The 26,848-nt window shown below is 39.0% G+C and overlaps 1 protein-coding gene across 3 annotated transcripts; it reads right to left on the bottom strand.

The window, feature by feature from the left end:
* Positions 1 to 317: 317 nt before the first annotated feature.
* LOC6648205 (patj homolog) lies at positions 318 to 26,439 on the bottom strand. Of its 3 annotated transcripts, XM_002069542.4 has the most exons (4): positions 26,209 to 26,439; positions 20,692 to 23,012; positions 19,776 to 20,640; positions 318 to 1,366 (listed from the first exon to the last, which is right to left on the bottom strand). In XM_002069542.4, exons 2-3 carry the CDS (start codon positions 22,472 to 22,474, stop codon positions 19,841 to 19,843), a joined length of 2,583 nt encoding a protein of 860 aa, XP_002069578.1. In that variant the 5' UTR covers positions 22,475 to 23,012; positions 26,209 to 26,439; the 3' UTR covers positions 318 to 1,366; positions 19,776 to 19,840. The 3 variants fall into 3 exon arrangements, with proteins under 3 accessions (XP_002069578.1, XP_015032851.1, XP_023034280.1); XM_015177365.3 differs by having other exon boundaries at positions 19,776 to 23,012; XM_023178512.2 differs by having other exon boundaries at positions 19,776 to 23,012; positions 26,321 to 26,439.
* Between the last annotated feature and the right edge of the window lie 409 nt (positions 26,440 to 26,848).

Genomic DNA, 26,848 nt, shown 5'->3' with positions numbered 1-26,848 from the left:
CACTGACCAAAATGTTTCTTCTTAAAGACTTATAAGAACTACAAGCCCATGAAAAGAGTTTTTTCTATCTATCTCTAGGTTTTCGCATAAAGTTCAAAGAGTGTGTGTGTGTGTGTGTGTGTGTGTATGTGTGGGTGTAGTTTTTGTGTTGAGTGTGTGTATGTAGCTTATATCAGTTATATATTTATTTGTGAAAGGGTGTTGGATTTCGTGTCAGTTTGATCATTTCACTAAATATAAAGTTTTACTTTTGCTTGGTCGTCAATTTGTTGTATATAAGTATAATTCTTCATAAGCATAGAATTTTTTTTGTTTGTTTTTCTTTTAAGTAATTCTAGATACATATACATTAATTTCGCATATTTGCATATCTAATGTTATGAAATTATTTGCCCATTTAGTACAATTTTCTTATGGTTGAAATTTGCATTTCATAATTTACAATTCCAAAAAATGTTAATGCATTTTGTCTACTTAACTTAAAGCTTAACACTCTTGACCATCCCCGCGACCACGCCCACTGCCACAGCCAAAAACCATTTTATGTCACATTTTTTTAACGAAATTGAAAAGGACAATAAAAAAAGAATCTTTGGAATATTTACAGTCGGCTAAATTGTTGTTGGATGTACGTGAAAAGGATTGAGAGAGACAGCGAGAGAGAGAGTGAGAGAGAGGGGGGTAAATACATGCAGAGACAGCTATTTGCATAATAAAATTGAAAATTGTTATGCCATTTTGTTTCTTTTTTGTTTTTTGCTTGTTTGTTTATTTTAATTTTTTCTTCTCGTAATTTAAAGTCTGACAACTTTTGATGTTGTCAACATCAGCCGATTTAATCGTTTTTTTGTGGCCAGAATAGATTGGACAGGTGGGCAGGTTGGTTAGACTGCGGGGGAGGTCAGTATTTTGCCCATAGAAATTGTTACTAATAATTTATTGATATTACCATTTTGTGATATAGTTTAGAATCTCTGTTCTGCATTCGGTATGAATGTATTGTGTGAGTGTATCTGTGTGTATGTGTGTGTGTATTCTAGTTGTTTATTTATGTATTTAGTTTTTGATGTTTTCGTTTTTCTGCATTGCCATCAATAAAATGTTGACTAGTTTTAATTTTTTTTTTTTAACCACAATAGTTTGATGTGTGTATGCGTTTGTCTCTGTGGTTGTGTGTGTGTGTGTGTGGTTCGTACATAAGTTTTTATTATTATTTATAATATATCTACGGATATTCCATTCCATGCAGTGGTTAGGTATACAGCCTATATACAAATTGTCATCAGCTCAGTTCCGTTGATTTATGCTGCAAAATGTTTTTGGCTGTTGATTCTCTCACATGGCTGATATATAAGGGTCATATAATCTGCAAATATATATGTATATGTATTGTTAGCATATGTATATATATATATAAATGGGAATAACATATGAAAATTCGATTAGTGGTTTGGCAAATACATAACTCAAAAAAATAGAATGTTAGAGTGTAAGAAATTTATTCATGAATGAGAGTAAACAATTGCATAAATATATCAACTAAAAAATTGAACTAATCGTACTTTATATATTATAGAATTTATTATACAGACTTGCGACTTGATTCTTGTAAGTTATAATGAATTTTCTGTTAATCTTCTATTTCCTTACTAATCACATTTTGGTATTATGTCAAGGAACTAATCTTAAAACTGGCGAATTTAAGCTAAGAAAATCCTCACCTAAACAAAACTGAGAGAAGAGTGTCTTTGCAGGACTCATTTGTGTTAATTAGGATACGATTTGATGGCTTCTTGGCTAAATACTTGTACATAATTTTGAAATCCTTGAATTTGTTGCCAACTAGGAAATTTTGCTTCAACATCAAGTTGGCCAAATGGCGAATCCTTAATTTATATATATTTCACAAATTAATGAACATTGCAATTGGTATATGTATATACCATAATTAATTTGCTTAATTTTTGTTAGCAGAGCCATAAGCCTCTTCATATGTACAATGTATGATCATTAGCCTTAACACTTGGCCACTTGGCAGTATAATTTTATATAATGAGCCATTCATTCATTTGTTATTAACCCAAATGAGTATTCAACAAGCACCCCATTCTTTGTTTGCCAGGGTCAGCACACAAAACCCCCTACACTCCCTCCACCCACCAAGAAAAACGACCCTGATGATAGTCATCGAAATGGATATGTCGTAGAAAATGGCCTGCCTATATATATACATACATACAAACATATGGCACAGACCCCATCGATTTTAATACTCTACATATATTCCTTTATATAGAGGACAAACGAGGGGCAAGAATGGGCTTGACAATTTTTTAATCAACGGAAAAAACTAATGCAGCAGCAACAAATGGCCAAAAAAACAGAAAAAAAAAACAAAAACTGAATATTGTCGTTTAGAAATAAAAGCTAGCTGAAAATATTCCATGCCCATTTTGGCACGTGCTCACTTGGCATTGCCTCTTGTTCTTGTTATTGTTGTTGTTGTTGTTGTCGATTGTGTGAACCTTGATTAACGCAACAGGACGAGGACAAGGAAGGGGGAACTCATAGGTGGGCAGAGATGCCGAGGCAATGGTCTACTGTTGGCGGTTGGAATATTGTAGCTGTTTGCCAAATCTCTCGGCGCTGTCTCTCTAAATTTTAACTATGAATGTCCTGGGTCTGGGGCAACAAATGTGCATATATATGTACATACCTATGAATGTACATATGTACATATATGTATACACTTGGAGAAAATATGTCATTTTTTTCATGCAAGTGTTGCATTTAAGTCTCTCAAAATTGGCTTAAAACAATTTTATTTTCATTTAATTTTTGTTTATTAAAGCTTTATATCTTTGGAATATATCACAAGGATTTATTATCACAAGGATATATTATATTAGAAAGCGAAAGGATATATTATATTAGGAAGCATTTGATATCTAGATAGAAACTACTGAAATACAGAATTTTTAGTGTATTTTAAAAATTTAATTTGCATTCCTTTTTGTTATTAATCTCAAATTTAGAAGGAAAATTTATTAAGAGTTTTCTTTTCCATTTCTTTTCCTTCAAGTGTATTAAGGTATGTGCTTGTGTGTGTGTGTGTTTAAGTGTGTGTGTATGTTTATGTGTTGTTTATGCGGGTGTATGAGCTGGCAGTATAATTTGTTTACCAAAAACCTCCTTAGCTTGGCTTTGTAGCCCCTCACCGACATTGTTTGTGTATTTGCATTTGCCTTACGTAGCCTCTAACCATCTCCCCGCCCCTCCCCAAACCTTTTTACCGTCTTGCTCTCTCTTTCTATCCATAGATATCTATCCTTTTTTTCTCTCTGCTTGCTTTAGCATGTGTGTGTGTGTGGCAGAGTGTGAAATTTTATACTTGTATGTATGTTAGTTATCCTAGATATCAGAGTAAGTTGCTTGGCTATATGTTTTCGGTGTAAGTGTGTGTGCGAGTGTATCTGTGTGTGTGTGTGTTAGTTGATGATGCCTCGCCTTTGGCCTTTTCGCTGCTTTTTGCTTTTTTTCTGCCACTTTTGTTTGCCTTGCTGTTTGGCTGCTATTGCTTCGTTTTTTTTGTTTTGAACAGCCTCGAGTTATCCCTTTGACCAGGTTAAAAATCATATGCAGGTATATGAAATGGATTGTGCGTTTGGCGTTCAATGCGAAGTTCATTTCGAAATCTTTACAAAAGTCAAACTATTTTACTTCTCTGATTGTATGCAAGACTCTTTAAGCCTTTTACGGTGACTTTTTAACTTTTTATGCCATTTTGTGTTGACATTTTATATTTAAAAAAAAAATATAAGAGAAAACAAGAAACCGGAGTAGACAGGACAGAAGCGACAACAAAACATCCTAGCAAAGCGAAACAGAAAACCAAAGCAAAAACCACAACAATGTGGAATCAGAGGATGGCAAAGGTGGCATAAAGGAATCTCACACGCCCACCCCTCCCCCACCATAGAGAACAGGGGATGCGGATTCGTGTAACGTTACCGCAACGTGTTATGCAAATCTGGCTTGGGGTCGCTCTATGCGGCTGTTGTTGTCCATTCAGGACCTGGTCCGTTTCACTCTTTGGTCCTCTCTGCTCATGTGTTGTCCGGTTTTATATTTGTTTTTTTCTTTTTTATTATTGTGACTCCTGTCCTGGGTGTCCTTTTTGGGGGGCGGTGGTATAAAACAATTTAGTCTCTTTGCTATGCTTGGCAGTTTTTTTTCCCCCGTTTTTATTTTTATCGCAGCAGCAGCCTCTTTCATTTTTATTTGATTCACTCAAAATGTTAATTTAAATTGCAAAATTTCGACTTCATTGTTCTGGGCCTAGTTCATTGTCACAGTTTTCAGTGTTTAGGTTTTCTTTTTACCTTTCTGCAAGCGATTTCCTTGATGATTCCTCGTGAAGTTTTTATTCTCCTCTTTTTTTTTTTAATTTGCAATTAGCATAGTGAAAAGGGGAGAAGAAGACATGAACGAAGGGTAAAAACATTAAAAATGATTTCCTAAGTAGATTCTAAAAATTGCTGGCAATTAGATTTAATAGCCCGTCCAAGTGGGCTATAAATGTAGATGGGAGCCATAAAGAAACAGGCAATGGACAGATTCTTAAGACTAACCCGGTTACGGCTACTTGAGCATTTTCCTTTTGAGCCAAGTGACAGTAATTTTTCAAAAAAAAAAAAAAGAGACAAACTCAAAGGTAAATTTAGCCAAGACAGTCAAGTAATTGCTCTTATAAACAGCATTGGTTTTCATTTTATAAACGGAATGCTTTAATAATAAATCTTTAGAAATTAAACCAATTAATTATCTGTACCATAAGATACTTTTCTTATATTTACATGTTCATTTGGCCAATTTTAATGTAATTATCTATGCAATTTCGTATGTCAATCAAAGTTAACCAACTGTCAGAAACTAAACAAAACTATTTTTGGCCAACTCATCAGCATTGCAGGTTCGAAACAATCAAGCAGCACGCATATATGATTGTTCCTACCTATTTATATATACATTTGAATACAAACATAGTGGGGATAACTTCAATTATGAATATTTTAGATTGTTTCAAAATGGCAAGGGCTAGGAAGTGAATGGAGTAAAGGGAAAGAGTTGAAAGGGCTTAACCGCGTACTAAATTTGTACTGAGGACAAAGTTTTGTTCACTTTTTCGGAGTTGTTTTTTTTTTTTGTTACCTCTTTTCCTTTACCTTTTGGTTTTCTTTTACCCAGGAAATGAGGCCACAAAAACTTTGACTGCAAAGGTAAAGTCGAGGACAGGTGGCTAGGTCAGAGAACACCCCGTTGTGATGTTGACTTTGATCTTGGTCTTGGAGTTGGTGTCCTTCTTATTGTTGTTGTTGGGCACCATAAATGAGCCACATTGGCTTTTGTTTTACGGAAAATTCAAATGCAATTAATTTGCTTCGTGAGCAAATAAGTTTAAGTCAAATTAAGGTACATCATCTTCAGATGTGGGGAAAGGTAAGGACAAAATAAATTGGCTTTATGCTTGGTTTAATAAGCATAATAACTGATATAATATATAAGTAGCTGACCCATGTTACTTTGCCTTTTGGTCACTGCTAATTAATAATTAAATTAAATTTCCGCCAAGAACCATAACAATATTAATTGCCTAACCAAAATCTCTGACTTAAGAGAGTCCACGTGTAGCCTTTGAAACCTCAAACAAGAAAAAAAAATAAAACACAAAAACTGCCACACGACAAAAATCAACCCGTCGATGCGCATCAAAGCAACATATCCGCTTCCAGGAGCCCGTAAGTGTTGCCTTGTTGTTTCCGGTGCCAGCACCAAGTGGAGATGAAACTGTTTGAGAGATAGAGAGAGAGAGAGAGAGAGAGAGAGAGTGAAACAAGAAAACCAATTGCACATTCAACGCACACGATGTAACAAAAAAAAAAAAAAAGGACTTGAAGGAGCGTAGTCAGCAGTTTATATACACATACATTGAAAACCCCCTTAGGGTTTGGTTTATTGAAAAATTCACTCAAATGGATATCTGGAATCCGCTTCACCTGATGAAAACTGTTTGTTAGAAAAAGAGTAAAATTTAAATGGGAAATCTGTTTAATTTAAGACTTCAAGAGTTTGCCTACATATGTACATAAATATTTATACATGTTGGCAAATAGTTTCATACTTAGCCGTACCTCATACACATATTCCCCATAGATGACATATAAAAACATTTCTCGACAGTTTGCCATAATTTACGGCAAGTCGTTGGGGTACACTTTGCTTGGAGAATACATGAAATGAAATGTTTTCCACTTGCTTTCTAGGGAACAAGGAGGGAACCTTACATACCACCTGGCTACGCCCATGTTGGGATATTATCTTTTGGTGGGATGTATACATATGTAAGGCGCTGAGATTGAATTGAGCGATAATAAAAACAAAGTATTGCCAATGCCTCAATGAAATATCATTCACTTCTGAATTCGCTCTCACCCATCCCCTTGACGTTTGTCTTTTTGGGGGCAACTTCCGGCGACAGCATATTGGCGCCATGTCATATTGACAGCCTCCCAATCTTATTAATATTAAAGCAACGTGAAACTGTCAGGTTTTTGTTTGTCGTATGTTAGTATGCTCTCCCAATGGCCACATAAAATGCTTTAGTGTTTGTCCTATTCACGAGATGGAGTTGGAGCTGGAGCTGGAGCTGGAACTGGCATGGTAAACATCCGGTAGCCATTATTGTGTGACACAGCAAAAGAACGACAAGAGCAAACAATAAAGGGGGCCACTAGACTGGTGTCGGCCAGAAATTGTATTGCAATAAAATGATTTATTTGCCCATATTTCCCCTACCCAACACACAGTCGAAAATCTAGAAACGGAAAAAAATAGAAGAAAACAAAAATATATACGTAGTGTGAGAGCCTTCCAAGTGACATGTCAGTAAGATATTCCAAGGCAGTGGCAGTGTGATTTTTATTGTCAAGGACTGAGCCTCAGCTCGCCAGAATTTCCCCATAAAAATGTTATAACTCCATTTCCCCGGCCTCCAAGGCCACCCGATTTCAAGGAGGGGACGAAAACGGAAGGAACGAAAAACCATCGTGTAGCATGTGAGTGGCACGATAAGAGTACTTGACCATAGCAACAGATTTCCTTTAACCCCTTCCTATTCTATTATTTCCCCTCTACTAGTCATCATCTGCCTGTCCATCACACGTTGTCGTCGTCGTCGTCGTTTTATTGCAGCCGCAACTTTTATTAAATGTCCAAAAGAAACGGGTAGCAAAATAAAGGGCAAAAAAAAAAAAGTGGCCCAAAAAAAAAAAAAGGAATGCGACAAGCTTATCTGCAAATGTCGTTTGCCTTCCTTTTTGGCCCCAGTTTCTTTTGCCCCGGAATATTACGTCTTTCCCTTACTGTGTGTTGGTGTGTGTGTGTGTGTGTAGGTGGGTGGGTGGATGGTGGCCAAAAAAGAAAAGGATTTTATTTTGTCAGCATGCCTTTAATGGTCTTAAAATAACTTGCCCATGAATGCTATTATCGAGTTTATCAAAGCCAATGGCAAGCCATTGACATAGATAAATTTAATTTACCTTATTTTTATGCTGATTTTCAAAACGAATTTCGTACAAATAGCTTATCAAAAGACGAACAAAATTGAGTTACGCCAATGCTTTTTGCAATGAACTCAGTAAAGCGAAAAGTCTTGGGGTGGGCGGTGCGGTGGCGTATGCGTAACATTCATCACGTATACCACACGTATACAAGCATACACAAATACATGCATACAAACATGACTTATTGGTAGTTTATCAAGAAAAATAACTTTTCTACATAAATATTATTCACACTATTTGCAAATTCTTTCAACTTTTCTATCTTCTTTATAAAGTTTTATTGTAATTTGTTTTCAATCAAATGAATAGAATAACTTAAATAAAAGTAAACTGAGGTAAATGATCCATTGAACAGATACAGAGAGAACTAACATTTACTCCACTCTCTGTTAGGAAGAGACATAATCTGCTTGTAGCATCACTTTTGCAAATTGTTTAACGCTACTTTAGTATGTCAGCATAAGAAGCTTATTGCTTTCCTGTTGACCATCGATAAATTGAGAATCCGATTACATATGTATGTGTGTCCCTCATGCAATCAATTATTTCAATTAAACATTTCATTTGCATATACACATAAACAATGCCAACTTATGAAATCGATAGATGTGAATTTTCTATTTTTGTGTTTAGTTTCATTAGTCAAGTTAATTGAGGCCAGTCTCTCTCTCAATTTCTCTGCAATTAAAGTTAATTCTGTGAGCACAATTTAATGAGTGCAAAATTGCCTTGGCTTGTCAATCATTTTCATCAATATTATGTCAATAAAACGCAACGCCCACTCGACTTATAGCCAACTTGACGATCCAATTATAGCAAATGGCACCAACAACAACAAAAACAAAGAGAAAACAAACAACAATGACCAGTAGCAGTCGGCTTAAGCCATAAAAATGCTCGTAAAAGAAAATCATTTAATCAATTTGTTGCTGCTATTCACATTAAAACCAGAGGGGCCCAAAACAAATTCAATTTTCCCTCTCCTTTTCATTTATTTTTTCATAATTAATAGACAAACAAACTTGGAAAATAAAATTGGAACCAAAAAACAACAAAAAAACAAAACGTAAAGGTAACCTAATGACATTTTAATTACAATTCGATATGTCAAAGCACAAATTTTGGTTCAACCCCTTGACAAAAAAAATAAAAGACCTTAAAAAAGAAAAGGAGCAACGACAAAAGGGTTTCAATTTAGTAGTTATTATTGTTGTTGTTGTTGTTGTTGTTGCTGTCATTATTATAAATGCTCAGACTATAAATTATCGGCGCTCTAGTGTCCATCATGTTGAAATGCTTGAATTTTTCATTGCTTGCATTTCATTTTCATGGCCAGCCATTAAAATTGACATGCAGACAATCAAATATACCCACATACACACACGCACACACACATACATACATACACAGTGAATGTGTTGATATGGGTAAGCCAGTTATGCCATATCAACGTATGTATCTGGCTACAGTGCAGGATTTGCCTCGCAGCAGGAGCAGGATTGGCATCTCCCTGAGTAATTCTGTTTCGATTTGCACTAAAACCTCAAAAATTAATAATTTAAGCAATATTACCTAAACAAATTGTAATGATTTAAAAATGGGCACGATTTTTTTTCAAGATTTCAATACTAATATATAGTTTTAAACATTGTTAAAGCACGAATACAAGTAAATAAATAGATTGAAATCAGTTGAAAATGAATCAAAATACAGTTTAAGGCAATTTGACTAAGAATATATTGAAAAACGTTAACTAAATTGCTCAATATCTTCACTTTGTGAATCTGGGACGATAAAATCTCATTGAACAAGAGTATTCTACTACCAAAAACTAAATTTCATTGTTTGTTAGATAAATAATTACTACAGGCGCCTCGCGGACTCATTGCGGCCCTGTATTCGATATACATCTACATTTATATATGAATATATGAACACGAGTAGCTCTGGCCCAAAGGGTTAGCCGAAATAAATAAATGAAAGCAAAGCCTGAAATGTTTTTTGTTTCTGTGCTCATCTCAATTTTTGCAATCTGAGTATGATTTTGTTGTTGTTGTTGTTTGCTTTTTTTTTGGGGATTTTTTGCTTTCGGATATCAATGCTTCTTGCTGTTTGCCCCGCCTAAAAGCATGTTGCATAATTTACGTTCTGCGAACTGGCAACTGGGTAGCTGATTTTACTTTTTACTTTCGTTCGGTTTGGTTTGGTTTGGGATCCGAGCGCTGAAAAGTATGCTATAGTATATACACCCACCAAAGCAAAAAAGATAGAACCACATTAAAATGTGTAAGTTGTTTCTTTGTTTGTATTTGTGATTTGGTTTGGCACTGCTGCAACAGCTGTCACTGTCATTGCCATCCTTATCCAAACAAGCCAGCAAGCCAAACAGCATCGCATTGGCGGTATCATCATTTAGTCTCAAGCAAACCGTGTGACCGTCTAATGTCAGCAAGCATTATAAATTTATAACCCTCAAGTTCGTTTAAAAGTGATTCTCTCTGCGAGTTTCATCACCCAATTCCAAGAGATCTGTCAACATTTGGTGGAAAACTTGCTTTGGAGATAAGATTTTTAGTGTAAAGTTATACAATTTCAAGCCACTATAGAAAGCTAATTATTTTACTTTTACCAATAAACTAAATTAACCTTCTCTTGCCCATATTTTCTTTCGTAATCTTCCTCTCTCTCTGTCGTCTGTAAAATTGAAACATTGAATTTATGCGCGTTAAACTTTATAATTAATTACATTCGCATAATAAATGAACTTAAATATGAAAATGAAGTGCAAACATAGCCAGTAGAGGCACCCAAAAAGTAAACAACTGACATAGCTTTGGGGAAAGAGAATCTGAGAGAGAGAGAGGGAGAGTGAGGTCGAAAATTGGACCCAGTTAGCAATTTGGGACAAAATTTTTGGTCGACCATCGCTACATCGGGCATCAAATGTGCTTGGACTATGCGTGTGTGCATAAAACATTAGGGGAAAGTAAGGGTTTTGGGGTGTATAGAGCCAATTTAATGCCGCTTACATGAAATTAATTTACACAAAATCAATTTTAATTTACAACAAGCTGTGTAAAAAACCACAAAAAAAAACATAATGCAATATCCTCTGTACGGAAGAGAGAGCATTAGGCACACTGATTGCATTAATCTGGTTGTCATTGTGGTTGGTGGGGAAAAAAACTAACTGCCTGTTGTCATTTAAATGTTTTGCCATGTCATGTCATGAGACATGCTGCTCTTTAAAGGGCAAATCATTAAAATTGGCAAGTATATTTTAAGCCAATTATCAAATACAGTCACTATCAATTGATTAGGTCCTATAGTTAGATGATAACACAATAGATACATCAGATTTGCAACTGATGGGGCTGTTAATTGGTTAAACTTTACCTTTAAATATCGTGTATACTTTATGTTCCCCCCTAGATACGCCTATGGATTCATATATATTCTTATTTACTAGTCATATTTCAATTAACTTTCCATCTTTAAGATAACCTTAGTTCCTTTTATTATAAAATGAAACCTATTCAAGTAAGTTTCACTGTAGTTTTCAGCAACTTTGGGGCGATGTTCCTCTAGCATGAGACATGCAATTTGGTCTCTGTTTTTGTGCATGTATTCCTAGGTGTAATTGTGTGAGTGTCGTGGTATTATGTGTGCCTACAAATAATAGAATTTGTCTAGTTGTTGGCCCATGACAGGTGCCAGGATAATGTGCACGACGAGAAGTGAACACGTCTGCATGGCCTTAACTATTCAAGTCTCTGTGGCTGCGCCGGCTTCAGCTTCCCGGCAGTTCCTACTGGTGGGACGCATGTTACTCGTATCATCATCAATCAAGCCGCACAGATCTGATATGCATGTGAGTTTCGTGGTGTGTGTGTGTGTGTGTGTGTGTGTTACTTGGGACATTTGGAAATGACGCTTTTGGGCTTAGGCTAAAATTTGTAAGCACAAATCAAAGACAAAATCCTTTGGGGCATTTAAATCTAAATATTCAACATACATACAAGCGAAATTTGTCTTAAGAGATTGGAATGAGACGCTAGATAAAATTGAATTCAAAGAAATACTTATTGTTTACTATATATACTTACATATATATATGTCAATTGCATAGATGCGAGAAAGCAACGAAATGCCTGAGGATGTCTATGCAAATTTTTCAAACCAAAAACTGTATTCGAGTCAGTCACGTGGTAATTGAATCATGCTGCGAGTTGTAAGCGAGTTGTAATGCGTCTTCGCTCTTCTGGGCCTCAAAGTACCCCGCCCGCCCCAGGGCTAACCATTAGAAAAGTGCACAAGTTTTCTGGGTGTTGGGTGACTGGAAGCCTGGCCTGATGGTGGTAATGTTTGACAAACAACATTTCAATGCTTTCAACGCACAGGCACAAACTAACAAACAAACAAATATCATTACAGCGACTTACATATGCAAACGGCAGAGGCGGTTGGGCTGACAAGTAGAAAATATATATGTATATGCACACTCGAAAGGATATGAAAAGCAGGCAGAATGGCAGGCAGGATGGCAGGATGGCTGGCTGGCAGGAGCTGCCGCTGTTGCCGCTGAAGCTGCTTCGACGACAGCGCACATACATAAAAGATGAAGAAAAATTGCATATAAATACATACAGGAAAAAAGAAAGGGAGAGAGATAAAAAGAGAGAGAGAGGGAGACAGAGAGAGAGAGAGAGATAGGGAGAAATAACGTCAGCTAGGGAGTCTTTCAAAGGGTGGGAGTAAGAGAGCTGCTTTCCGTTTTGATTGAACTTGTCGTAGCGTATACGTAATTTATGTGTATATATGTATGTATATATCTGCATATATGAATATAAGTATTTACGTATGTATCTACATAGATATGTATATCATTTTCCTTACGTCTTTACACATCTGCATTCAATACCTTATACTTATGACTACATAGTAGTCATCTTTACATGTTCCCATTGTCGGCGGAGTTTTTCGCTTCGCTTTGATAGCAACAACAATAACTGTGAAATAACATTAAACACAAAAGCATGAAAAGCACGTAATGCTACGCAAGCAAGGATGTTACCCGGCGAGTCTTGAAGGGGAAGGGGAAGGGGAACGGGAAGGTGTGGTGTGTTTATTAAAGTTGGGTGACGCAAACAGTAACTAAACTTTCAAAGGCCAACGGCAGAAACATCAAAAACATACTTTTGCCGCCTCTTAACAGAAAAACGACAACAAGTATTTATTAACCCAATGAGATGCCAATAATCAAGACTTTTCTCGCTTTCAAGTGGAATTTCGTTTACTTGATTTACCATCAAATGAGTGGCAGATTCAAAGAGGATGAACTATGTTTAATTTGTCAGTTTAATTTGAATATATGAACCCTCGATAAACTTTGCTAGTACATAACTTTTGTAGAGCATTCACCTAAAACCAAAATAGTCGTTGTTGAAATGTGCAATTTAATTTCCGGTGGATTTAAATTTCGAATAAACTATAAAGGCTCTCCTTTTGTCCATCTTTGGGTTAAGAGCTCATCACATCATCTGCACTCCACTTGTATATTCAAATGTTATGGCAGTTTGCCGCTAGCCAACAGCAGGAGGAGGCGATGGAATAGTAGGAGAAACAGCATCTGCTGCTCCATCAGTTGTATTGACAATGCGTCAACTTTGAACTGTGGTGTGCAGACGCATGAGACCAAGCTGAATGGAATGGGATGGGGGGAGATCGCTGAGATATGTGGGCAGGCTTTTGGGCCCTGTGGGTTGGCTGCAAGTGCATTTATGCGGTAATCTTTGCATGCACAATGGGGCCCACTACGGATCCCAACTACGTGTGTATATATGTACACATGTAGTTATCTGCCAGTCGCAGTGTCTGAATTCAAACAAACGGAGAGCAAAAATGGCCAAGGGCAGTAACGAATGTTAGCTGAGTGGGTTTTGCTCTGCAATTAAAAGTTCGCCCAGACAGAAATGCATGCAATTTGCATGTCATTGGATTACAGTTGAAATCACGCATCAAACTAATGATTGTAAATGGGCCCAGGATTAGAAAGAGAGAGCGAGAGAGAGAGGGAGTGAGAAAGGGGGGGAAATAGAAAGTAAAACGAAACCATTAGGCGTGTGTTTTGTTGCCCATATGAGCGCAGATGTATTTCTCTGTAATTATTTTTGAAATGTCAAGATAGGAATTACTTTTAGAAAGCTTGTTGATCTAAGTCCCTTTCTCTTATTGGTAATATATATATATATAAATACTTGGCTAACCTCTCACACACACACACAAACTCAAAGCGCATGTTCATAAACGATTTCTACCCTACACTTAGAAAGAGTTTATAAGAATTAGTTGAAGGAGCAGAAACTCAAGGGTTCTAGTCAACCTTAAGCTAAGTTTGGAAACAAAATTCATTAGAGATTTGAAGTTAGTACAACAACATTCTTAAAATTACAATATTCCAAGGCAACTATTCAATTAGTTTAAAAAAAGCATCACTCCAGACACATTTCTCAGTTTTATTGTTCCAATTCTTTTGTTATGCATTTTTATAAATAGATTAAAACCCGGAAGCTCTTGTGATGTCATAAGCAGGGTATATCTAAATCGAGGCTAAAGTAACACACAAACATTTCCTTGGACTGAGTGTAATTATTTATGAAAACATATGTTTCCCTTTGTTTTTCGCAGCAGAGAGAGAGAGAGAGACAGAGAAAAAAGAAAAATTAAACGAAACAAAACGAAAAGAAAAAAAAAATCAATATTAACCTTACTGCCATCCGCAGGCAACCAGAATTTTATTTATCCTATTTATTATTAAGGCAGGCCTCAGTTGCACATGTCCTGGGCGAAAAGGGTGAGTGAGAGAGAGAGAGAGAGAGAGAGAGGAAGAAAGGACATAAGAGTGAAGGACCACTGGAGGCAACTGCATTGTAGTTAAGCAAGTTAAGTAAATCAAAGTTGATGAGTCGTCCCAAACACGAAGACTGTCAAATATTTATAAGGAAACACTTGGAGCTAAAGTCTGAAGGGAGCAGGCCGATTGGAGGTGGAGCACTTGGAAGTCTAGTGGCTTTGTCAATTATGGGAATTATGAGCGGTGAATGCGTCAGAGACACACGGGGCCGTGTCTTTTTCATACTTTTGCCTTGCTTTCCGCTGCCTGCCTCTCTCGGGTGCGGGAATTGCGTCAGCAGTTAATTTTTATGTATTTTTAAAGCGTTTGCGGCCTCGTAGCCCTTGACGTACGTACGTACATATCAACTGCCATAAGCGTTAAGGCAGATAAAAATCAACAGCAGGTCCTTAATACACTCGATTATTATGCTGATGCTGATGTTGATGATGATGATGATGATGATGGCAAGGGGAATTGGTATAAGGATGGGAATTAGTATGATGGGTAAAACTTATGCACTTGTGTGAAGAGGTGCCAAAAATAAGAAGAAAAAAAAATGAAGATGTACATATACTATGCATATACAAATTGTTGTTATCAGCGTTACAAAATGAAAGATATGTGAGTACGAACAAAAGCTCATTGCAACGAGAGTCAAAGAGTGCCTCGGATACAGAGATGAGAGCGAAAAGATATAAGAAAACTTGTTGTTTTTCAAACGTTGCATACAAAGTTTAAGTAAAAGTGCCATGGCATGTTACATGACTACATCCCTACACACACACACACACCCCACATATAACTGTATATAAGGGTACATACTTCCTTACAGATAGCGCACATTATGCTGTTGCCCTGTTGTTTCTTCATTTCATTTTTCTCGCCGGAAGAGTGTTAGTATCTCTGACTTGTCTACACAATTGTTGCATTAAATAAATGTTTTGTGTTTTAAGCGTTCATATATATATACCATGCCCTATGGGCTCAGACGTTGATAGATTTGCATGTATGTATGTATGTATATGTTTGCTAGACGAGTGGGCTTAGAGCCTTAGAATCCTTACTGACAGCATGTTTTGCGGTATATATGTACATTGCATTTTAATGAGTTTTTCCTTCTATTTTTTTGGTGTTTGTTGTTGTTAGACAGTAATTATTTCTTTCTATGACTTGTAATCAGTTGTAAGAATGAAAGATTGCTTTGCGAAAACAAAACTTCTTCTTGGCATAAGCGTAGATAAATTTCTATCAAGAGGGGATTGAAGAAATCAGATAATCAAAAGGAAAACTATATGCATCGGCTTATATATATTATATATAAATTACATGTAATAGTTGCTAAAAACAAAAAGAAAGGAAAGAAAATTTCTACCATTTTTTTTCTGCACTCTCTGATTTCTTTATTTAGTAAACAATTTATCATTTGTTGTTCCATTTATGCCAATCATAAAATTGACTTACAAAAGACAATTGCAACACGCATTTGTTGCACCCATACACATACACACACCCATACACACACACATCTATATTCAAGTTTTGATCGGATATTTATTATTTTTGTTTCACAATTTGTGTTTACATATTGTAAAATTGAACAGCGTCTATTATACTATTTCTATAGACAACAATGCCCAATGCCCTCTGTATCATTCAGTTATGTAATTGTTTATAATTTGTAATGCATTTCATGCCACATGCCACTGTCTTGTGTGTGTGTGTGTGTGTGTGTTGCATCTGTCCCTTCTGTCGCCAGCTTAACTGACAACTGTAAACAATTTCTGCAATATTTCTGTGCCACAGCGAGACAGTATTTGGTTAATTAAAATGTTATAAAAAGCGCTGCCAGCATTGATGCTGGTGGCACCTGCCACGTGCCACTAACCGAAAGAGAGTGAGAGAGAGAGAGACAGACTGGAAATAAATGCTGGTCGAATCAATTGCAAAATTCACCCGTTGCGCATACGCCCCGTTGTGCACAATAGACACTGCTGATTTAGCGCGTAAGGTTTCAATGGAAAATTTCATACATTTTTTAAATAATTTAATCATAACACGCAAAGAAAAAAACAAAATTTATGCAAACGTCAGCTGTTTTTTAATTAACCACCTACTAGGCAGGATAAATTAAACTATATAAAGTAAGAATGTCATTGACACATATAAACAGCAGTTGAAGAGAAGTTATATATAACATTAAATCATTCCTGGAATATTCTCGCATTTACCATAAAAAATATTATATTTTCAAATTGTTTACAACAATTTTGACACTGCCAAAACAAACATACGCCGCTTGTTTAATTGTTTTCCTTTTCTATTAATAGGTTTAATTAATTCTTAATATAGAAAATGATTTCTAGCAAAAACTGATCTACATGGATGTAATAATCCTCAGAACTGGCAACTATCAATTACTTATTAATTAATGAATTTTCAAGCTGTCTCTGCATATATTTGCTTTATTTACCTTTTTGCAAGACAATATTTATTGCTAGCTATGTATTATATCTTTCATATTTAATATACATACATGAATGTGTGTTGGCATTTTGCTGATGCGGCAATTTGATGTAATATATAATATTTAAATTCATATGCCGACGGCATGCCGCAGCACCTGGACCATAACTGGAATGTTATTCTTGCCTTTCGCCCTCGACGTTCTGCAGTAGCACAAAATTGTATTTTCAATTTTCAACACTTTTAATAGGCAATTAATTAAGCTGGCAAACAACAATGAGCAAAAAGAAGGAAAAATACATATAGAAATGTGTGTGTATATATTTATATATAATTTTTTCAGTGCCGTCAGCGATTTGAATTGCGACGGGCAGGCGGACAGGCGGGCACCTCGGCAGCTGGAGCAAACAATTTTATAATTGCTAGCCAAGGAGAGATTTTATTATTTCTATTATTTCTCTAGTATATGTGGAACGACAGCAGCTGCTGCTTGTGCCACATGCCACGGCCATGGCCACTGATATTGCCACTCCCATAAATCATTTAGGCATATTGATATGGCAAGAGGTCATTCTTGCTTTGATTCGACCATATGCATAATCTATGCTCTTAACCCATGCAAATTATGATTTTTAAATAAGTTGGACAGATTGTTAATGATGAATGGCAATTGGCAAAAAGCAAGAAGAATGGCCCACAAACCGGACAACAAAGTCAATTAACAAAATTACTATTTATGAGATTTATACGACACACACACACACACACACATTCACGTAGACACATAAGTCGCACGTACTATACACTCTCATTCACACACTGTTGACCCCAGGAGATTAGTGGTAATTTGCAGTTTATCCTTAGCAGGAAGCAAGAGCATCAGCCATGGCAAGTGTTTTCAAAGTTTTGTATTTATTTCTACGCATGAATTATTTATACGACAAAAGCCGCAGTCACTCAGACGTTGATGCTGGCCAAGAAGGGGGTTTTTGGGGTGTTTTGAGGCTAAGAAGGGTAACTTGGCCTTGTTCATATGTGTGCCCTGGCAAAGTTCGAGGTGTTGAAATATATTTTTAGTGCCGTCATAAGTATTCAAAGTTCTCTAACAACATATGTTAAGCCAGTTCTTCATCTTTATTGTCAATACTTCTTAAATTTGCATGTTGTGTGTGTGAAAAGTCTTAAATTTTAACTTTAATAAACTAACTGGCAAAACTCTTTGACTTTGCCCATCTGATTTGGACTCTAGAGATGCAGCAAACTTCATTATAAACTTTAAACTCTAACAGCTTTATTTTGGAATTTTCTTAACCATAAATTATTCGACTTCACATTATTATCATCACACATAAAAGGAAGAAAGTCTTTCGGCCTGTCTAACTCAATTTTATTGACCATTTATCACATAAACTGTAAGACAAGAAAATCAATGCAAATAAAATGGATTAAATGAATACGAATATGGAAAACATTTAAATTTAAAGGCTGAAGTTGAAGCCTTGATAGACAATTTAAAATATAGAGAAAACAGATTTATATACAACCTTTTAGTAACCATCTAATTTTTACTTGCAAGTACTTAAAAAAGAGCATCTTTCGTTTGGAAAAAAGGATCTTTCTTTAAAAACTTCGGGACAAAGATATATTTGAAATGAAAAAAGCCGTAGGAAGAGCGTTTAATAGAGACAACATGGAAATGATATGTTATCATCTGAATAATATCGAATAATAAACTAAGAAAATTTTATAAATTTCTAAAATTAATTTTAAATAAAGTTTATGAAAATTTTGTATTAAATTGAAACATCAATTCCAAGACAGAATATTGCCTTGAAGACAGACAACAAATTTTGTTATAAAGCTTACTAAATGCTTTTTCAATTATTCAAAATTTAGCGTGAATTTGTTTGGTTGTTTTGTTTTTAAGGGCGAATCGTGAAAAACTTTTTGATGTATGTGAAATAAATGCCTCATTCAACGACTCTCACTCTGTCTCTCTCATAATATATGCAATCAAAATGTATATTGAAGGACTGACAACAACAACGAGAAAAACAACAACAAGTGGCTGACAAAGGGACAAACTGACACGAGGGTCTCGAAGCACATTTGTGCGAGTATATGGACACAAATATAGATAGACACTCGAAAGGACAGCGGGTCCCTGCCATGCCATGCCATGCCATGCCATTCCACAGGTAGAAACAAAGAAAAAGGCTTCATCGTGACTTCAAATGTGCAAAAACCTCACAACGGTCATCAATTTGACAAAGGCAATAAAAGTTTTTTGTTTTTTCCATTCTTTTTTTCTCTTTTTTGTTGTTGTGCCCTTTAAAGAGGGGCGTGGTGGCTATGAACAAAGTGACTTTGGGGCGGTCACACAGAAAGGGCCAACAATTAAAGCGGAAAAGCGCATATGCAACGCCACAAGATGAAAGCAATGAATTTGACTTTATAGATGACTGATTTTGATTCTGGCAGCATTTGCGAGTGACAGACAAACAGACAGACAGAGAGACAGAGCGAGACAATCGGAAATTGGCGACAGGTGGATCAGAAGGCAATTTAATAATGCCTCAGTTTGTATTCACATTGACAATTGAGCGACAGCTGCAACAATCCCAATGAATGAATGCAGCAATCTGGCAAATTGAATGAAAAGTTTTTGGCAGAAAATGAAAACGAAAAATTTGTTATATTAATAAACAAAATGCAATATTCTGTGAATGGGCAATCAAATTTTGAGCAATTTCAGATGGAAAATATTTATTTAAATTTTTGTATATATTACTTACACATTGAGATTTGCCTCGATTGCAATCCATTTTGAAGGGGGTGGAGTCCAGTTGATGCGATGTCACTACGTGCTCGCCGAATCACCAAGAGGCGAGGCTATGTTGCTATTACTATCCGATGTGGAAAGGGGACGACAAATGCCGAGACGCGTTTTGCCCGGCGGCATGGCCTTGAGTATGGCCACCGCCTCGTCCAGTTCGAGACCTTGCAATGTGTGCTCGCCAACGCTAATGAGACGATCACCCGGATAGATTTCGTTAGTTGCCTCTGCAGCACCACCGCGTATCAGGCCACGTATCACAATTACACTGCCCTCCGCATCGAGGGGATCCTGATAGTCCAGAATGGAGAAGCCGAAGCCCTGATCTGTCTTTTCAATGTCGACGGTTGTCACCTCACAGCTCCACAGCGCCAGTCCGGATACATTCTCCAGCGATTTGGAACGCTGATGAGTGCCGCCGGCTGCCGCGGCATCCGTCAGCGTTGCCGTGCTGGATGTGTACAGTGAGCTCTCCGACTGTGCCTTGCTCAACAGATTCTGCAGGCTTTGGTGTCCACCCGGCAGGAGACTACGCGTCTCAAAGGCCTCTGGATTCTGTGATGTATTTATGATCGAGGGCACACGAGTACCTCGGGCACACACCAACTTAACACGGGCGGGCAACTCTTTCAGAATCTTGACCACCTCTATGTGGCGGAGTCCCTGTAGCTTGTGCTCGTTCACCTGGAGCAGTTCGTCACCGGGTCGCAGAATCCCCTGCCTGCCAACTGGCCCATCTTCGAGGATCGATCGGATATAATGATGCGGACGCTTCTCAATGCCACACTCCACGTCCACAGTGCCCTCCAGGCTGATCCCTAGACCTGAAAGTTTATTTATTTCGGCAACTAATATTTCACTTTCGGGAAACTCACTTTTCCAGGCCACACGCAAAGATGCGGCGCTGGGACTGGCCCCCTTGAGCCTGACAATGGGCTCCGGCTCATTGGTGGGCGTCCGACTTTGGCCAGGCGTCTGCGATTCGTGCGATTCGTGCTCTGGCTCAGCCTCGGGCTCTGGACACTGCTCGTCGGTGTCGTTGCCACTATCATCGGCCTGGCCATTGGTCAGAATGGTCGATGCCATTGCCATTGGGATTGGATCTGTGACAGGTTCTGCAAGCACCATTTGGGACTGAGGCTGAACTGACGGAGCTGGCGGTGCACTGTGGTCGCTGCGGTCCAACACGTGCGACATATTCGAGTCCACGGTGTCCCGGGAGGGCAGGTCGGCAAACTCCAACGGCAGCTGACTGCCGCCGCCTTCGGTGGCAATCGAGTCGGCGTCCACTGATTTGGGCGGCAGCCAGCTGAGCGTGGCTATCGAGGGTGACGCTGGCATCGAGAGCTGGGACTGGGCATCGCCATCGTTGTCACCGTTGCCACCGACGCCCGCGGCGGAGGGGCCCGCGCTGCCCTTCAACTCGGTGAGGGCCACCTGTAGATGCTCGAACTTGCGGCCACGCAGGAAGCGCTCCAGCGTCAAATGCACCTCGATGTCCGTATTCCGCAGCAGCTCCACGGCCTGATGATTCGTCACGCCCGCCAGGCTACGCCCGTCAACGGCTACGATGCGATCATTGATCTGAATCTGGCCACTCATCTCGGCGGCGCTGCCCTCGATGATACTTTTCACAAAGATGCCCGACAGATCCTCCTCCTCGCACACATAGCCGGCCACCGTAATGCCCAGGCCATAGACATTCTTGTGCAACTCCACCACATAGGTCTCTGTCTCCGGGGAGTCTATGTACGAGGGCGATGCAGACGCTGAGGCCGAGCGAGAGGGTGAGGCATCGTCGTCATCGTTGGCCAACTTTTTGCCGGCTATCACAGTCTCAATATGCTGTTGCTGCAGCTGCAGTTGCATCTGCATTTCCTCCTCCCCGGAGACAGTAGTCCAATGTGGATCCAAGGACAACTGCAGGGAGAGCCGCGGCGGCGGCGATAATATGGAGAATGGCACAATGTCCAAGTCGCGCGGACACTGGCGAATGCTGCAGCTGCCCTCCACTGAATTACTGCTAGCCAAATGCGGCGGAATGGGCGGCAGCGGCAGATCAGCCAGATCCGCCAGCTCGCCAAGCTGCAGCGTTCCGCTGACAGCCGACTCCAATGGAGGCGGAGGCACATGGGCCATTTGCTCATCGTCAGTGGGTCCGCCACGCACCAGGCCCACAAGACTTGTCACATCCATCGATGGCCCACCCACAGTGGATGCTGCTGCTGCGGCTGCTGCTGCTGCTGCCGCCGTTGCTGCTGCTGTGGCAAAGCTCGGGTTCTGAAAGAGATGACGCGACAGTTCTTCCGGGTCGGAGAGGAGCTTAGTTGGTATAATAGGCGCATGACTGGCCAGCGTTTGGTAATCGATGGCCGTCGGCTCCACGGGCCGTGCCACAATCAGACGCACCTGAGCTCCGGTCTGACGAAGAACTGTGGCCACTTGCTCCGAGCTAAAGCCACGCAGATTTACCTCGCCAATCTGCAGCAGATGGTCGCCCATCTGTAGGCGGCCATCGCGCTCCCCAACACCCCCAGGTGTTAGGGCTTTGATGACAACGCCTGTGCTGCGACCCCCAACAAGGATGAACCCAAGGCCATTCCCATCATTGATCAGATCGATAACCTCCACCTGAGACCATTCGGTGCTTAGAACCATATTGTTGTAATTGCTGATGTGGCAGTTGTTGATGTTGTAATTGCTGGTTTTGTTTTTTCTATTGTTGCTGCTTCTTTTCTTGCTCTTGCTGTTGCTATTGTTCTTGATGTTGTTGTTGTTGTTCTTCTTGTAGCTAGCATGACGCAAAGTCGAAAAATTTGCGTGCTTTTTGGCCTTTTAATCCGGGTGGTGCTGGTGTGGGGCAAAAGTCTATGGTTCTTGTTGAAATTTATGATATTGCTACTGCTGCTGCTGCTGCTACGTCAAATGTGACAATGATGAGAACTGATGTTGTTGCTATTACCGTTGCTGTTGTTAGTGTTTGTGGTGTTGCTGTTGTTCGCATTATTTTTATTGCGTTTAGAGTTATTCACCGCATTCAAATGATGATTATGGCCTGGGACTGGCACGGGAACTGACACGGGATCTGCTCCTGGCACTGCCAACGCCAGCCACATTATTATCGACATCGACGGCGGGGGAGCGGGGCGTTAAGAACAACCACTACGACGACGGGACCCACAACAACACAGCGCACCTGCAATTATATCCAAAAACCACTTAGCCAGAGAGCACGCGGCGTATACGCAATGCGCGATTGCGCCAGAGAATGGAAGGGGAAAGGGGAGGAGGGGTTAGCGAGGCCTGAGTTGGAGGTCGAGGAGTGTCAGAGTGATGGCGATTTGCGTGACGGGCGTGAAGTAAGTGTTCCTCTTCCTTATTCTGTTCAAACCATAAAATGATATCACAACTTTACCATCAAATAAAACTATATATAAAACTATATATCTGCAATAACATGCATTTCCCCAGAATAGATTAAACTAATTGCACGCTGATAAGATCTATAACAAAAACCAATTATCTAGCAATATTATTGAACTCTCCAAAAGTGGACAATTAGACAAATATTAACACAATCAACTATCAGTAATTAGTTTCAAGAGGATACCCTCGTAAAGAGTTTGTTTAATTGAGTGATGGAAAAATAGCTGTGTCAAGCAATGCTTTTTAAAGGGTATTTAAAAATCGGTGAACTAAATGCGCCACATTTGAACCATTTTTTTCTGTTCTCTGTATGTGTTTGCGCTTTTTTTTTTTTTAATGGCACCTTTTTTTGCACGATTTCGTAATTTACATGCATACACACGCACATGGACGCACAACCAAGCACACATCACACACACACACACCCAACTTCATGAATGCATGTGTGTGTGTGTGTGTGTGTGTGTGTACATATGAATATGGTATGGTACTAGCATGTTTACTTTGCTGCTCACGTGCCACGCATGTTTGGCACCCATTCCCAACCCATTCCTTATCCCATCTTGCGGGTACAAGAACATATCCTCTGGCAATTCTAATTGGAAAATGCCGTGCGAAATGCTTGGAGTTGTGTGAGAAGTTTCAAATACTTTATGTTGCATACTTTGTGGAGCTTTTTTGAAGTATGAAAAAAAAAATAAACATAAACAATCTTAAGGAACACAACCTTTATATTTTACACCGGAAGATATTATTATAATTGTTTTTATCAAATAAGATTGAACTTATCAAAAATATCATTGAAAATGAACACATTTGGGTATAGAAGGCACACCAAAAACATTGCACAACCCAACTCAGAAGGGATATGTCTCAAAAAGGAACTTGTGGTTAAAAAGGAAGGCAGAACTTTAATTCAAATTTCTCAAAGTTGTCGGCAATCATTTCTCATCTGTGCTCCTTACTAATAGCATATCGAACTCAGTATCTGTGGTTAGGTTCTTGGTCACCAATTTTTGCAAATGGCTTGCTGCTGTGCCTTTGTGACTGTGACTGCGTCTGTGGCTGTGGCTGTCGATGTGTCTGCCATTGACTGCAGCTGTCAATTAAACGCTGATTGACTTTACATTCCCCTCTACTCGGATTGAAGCACGATGCGTATGATTAACGCTTGCCAGCCCCGGCCAGGCCTGATTGTATGTACCATGGCCATTCCTTTTTGCCAGTTGGTCATTTTGTTTGTGGACATGCCCCTGCAGTGTATGTGCTTCATTTAACTTGGTTGCGGTCTGGCGAGGACGTTGAAACTTTGGTCTTTGGAATGGGGATTGGGGGTACGAGTTGAAATGGATGAGTTGGCGTCCCAGCCCATTACCCAGAAAGTAGGCCAAGCGCGTTTGAAGTTTACATTGTGTGTATTTGTGTGTGTGTGAGTGTAGGTTCGTGTGGCAGCAGGGCTGCTATTTTTATATGCCTCAAGTTGTAGCCAACCCCCTCAGTCTTCAGTTTCTTCTGCTGATACTGGCTGAGCTAGTTTTCCTTTTCGTTTTACTGCCTCTAGCCACTGTTGCTTCTAACGCACTTCAAACTGCCGCGGCGCTGACCTACTGAGCATTATTAGCCGGCTCGTTCTTGGTTAGCTTTTGCCTGTGCCACCGCGCCTTCTTCTTAGAGGAAGAGACGACAAATCGATATAATAGAACACAGAAAATAGAAAAAAAGAAACGAAAGGCTACGAAATCGAAATGTACCTTTTTGGAATTAAAGAGAATAAAATAAAGAATATGATAGGCTTTTAGCTTAAAGAAGTTATTTAAAGTCTTTATGTATATTACGTATACAACCCGTTGGCCCGTTGTAAGTATTATATGTTACAAAAGATTATTAAACCTAATGGAAAACTCAAAAAGTAATTTAAATAAAAATAAAACAAATTCCTAATCGACTGGATAAAGTGTAAAAGAAGTTGAAATAAATTTAAATGAAGCCTTTTATAAATATTTGTGGTCTTGTATATAAACCAAAAAATGCTTCCACAATATTTGTGAAAATCCATTTAACTAAAGCTGCTAAACCTAGACTAAATATGAACTTTATAATATACAGTTTTTTTTGTTTGGTAAAGGAATAAACAAGAGGGAAATAGCCGTGGCCGCAGCTTGGCATGTTCACTTGGTTCTTTATTTTGTTGGGTTATTATTTTTTGTTTTTTTTTTTTGGTGGACCCACGCCCAAGTCTAATGAATTTGACTTGCGACTGGCGCTAAAACCGCCTACAACAGTTGTTGTTGCTATTGCTGTTGCTTTTTTTTTCGTTTGTTTGTTGTTCTTGGCTTTTTGCTTCCGCTTGAGACTGAGAAAGGTCTAGCCGCCGCATTGGCTGTGGCTGCCGTGTTATGTTTGTTGGCGTGTTGACTGCGCCTTTTGACCTACCTACAGGCGGCGGCGGCAACGGCTCTTAGCCAAATTGCGCGCACATTGGCTGCAGTCAGCACACAAAACACACACACAACACGAACACAGTGACAGTAAAAAATGAGAGAATAGAACTTGTGCAAACTTGTGGCAGGAATATCGTAATTACTTAGACGTCAACTCTCATAAAATTAACGCTTATATACCCAGGATAGTATGCATAGAAAGAAACCCCCAAAAAGAAATTCGATTCCTATTGATTTAACAAGCAAATTGAAATGCCGCCGCTATAGAAGGAAGCACCACAGCTGCAACCACCCGCTGAGCCAACGATGATGCATCATCATCATCATCATCAACACAAACCAACCACGCACTCCGCACTTGCCCCACTTCATCTCGAACTCCAACTCGAGCTCCATGAACTTCTCGTGCCTCGCATATTTATTTTTGGGGGGTGCTTTGAACTTTTAATTGGCTTTTATTTAAAGACAACAACTTTAACTTTCACTTTTATGCATTTTGGCTAGCCGGTTAGATTAATTTTTTACCAGTACTGATGCTGGCTGTTATTTGCCAATCGTTTGGCCAGCATTCTGACTGCTTGAATCTTGTAATTTTTCGCAAATTTCCTTATTTTCTTCTCTTTGCAATTTCACGCACTTTTTAAACACATAGCCTGGCAATGGGTTACGGATCTCAAAAACGGATGGTGTACTCTTAACGATTAACGGAAGTTGTGAGTTTGCTCTGTTTTTCGCACACACACACACACCGACACACACATAGAATTTGAGCCGATTTTTTCTTTCCTTTTTTTCTATTTTTCTCTTCTTTTTTTCTGTTTTCTTATTTTATGCTTTTTATTTATCAGTTTTACGCGCCCATTTTCCGGCTGAATAACACGCCCGCATGCCACAAAGCTTCTTGGACAAATGAAGTGCCCGCTGGCCAGATTGCCTTTGCTCCGTTCCGCTCGCAGCTCGGCACGTGGCGTGTCAAGAGGGTGACGATGAGAGGACACTTGCTCTCTCTCCATGCTCCTGCGCATTGAAGAGTTTCTCAACTCTGGACGCACTCCCATGTGCTTCACCATCGGGCCAATATTTACAAAATGAAACGTTACCGCCGTTTGGTTTTCCATTCAAACTGTCAATTGGCGTGTGTGTGTGTGTGTGTGTGTGTGTGTGT

Source organism: Drosophila willistoni, chromosome 3R (genome assembly GCF_018902025.1).
Source record: "Drosophila willistoni isolate 14030-0811.24 chromosome 3R, UCI_dwil_1.1, whole genome shotgun sequence".
In the NCBI taxonomy this organism is placed as follows: Eukaryota; Metazoa; Arthropoda; class Insecta; order Diptera; family Drosophilidae; genus Drosophila; species Drosophila willistoni.
This window is presented reverse-complemented; position numbering and strand designations above follow the sequence as displayed.

Bases quoted from the DNA above. Each gene is read 5' to 3' on its own strand.
- LOC6648205 (XM_015177365.3), bottom strand. From the start codon at position 22,474: ATGGTTCTAAGCACCGAATGGTCTCAGGTGGAGGTTATCGATCTGATC.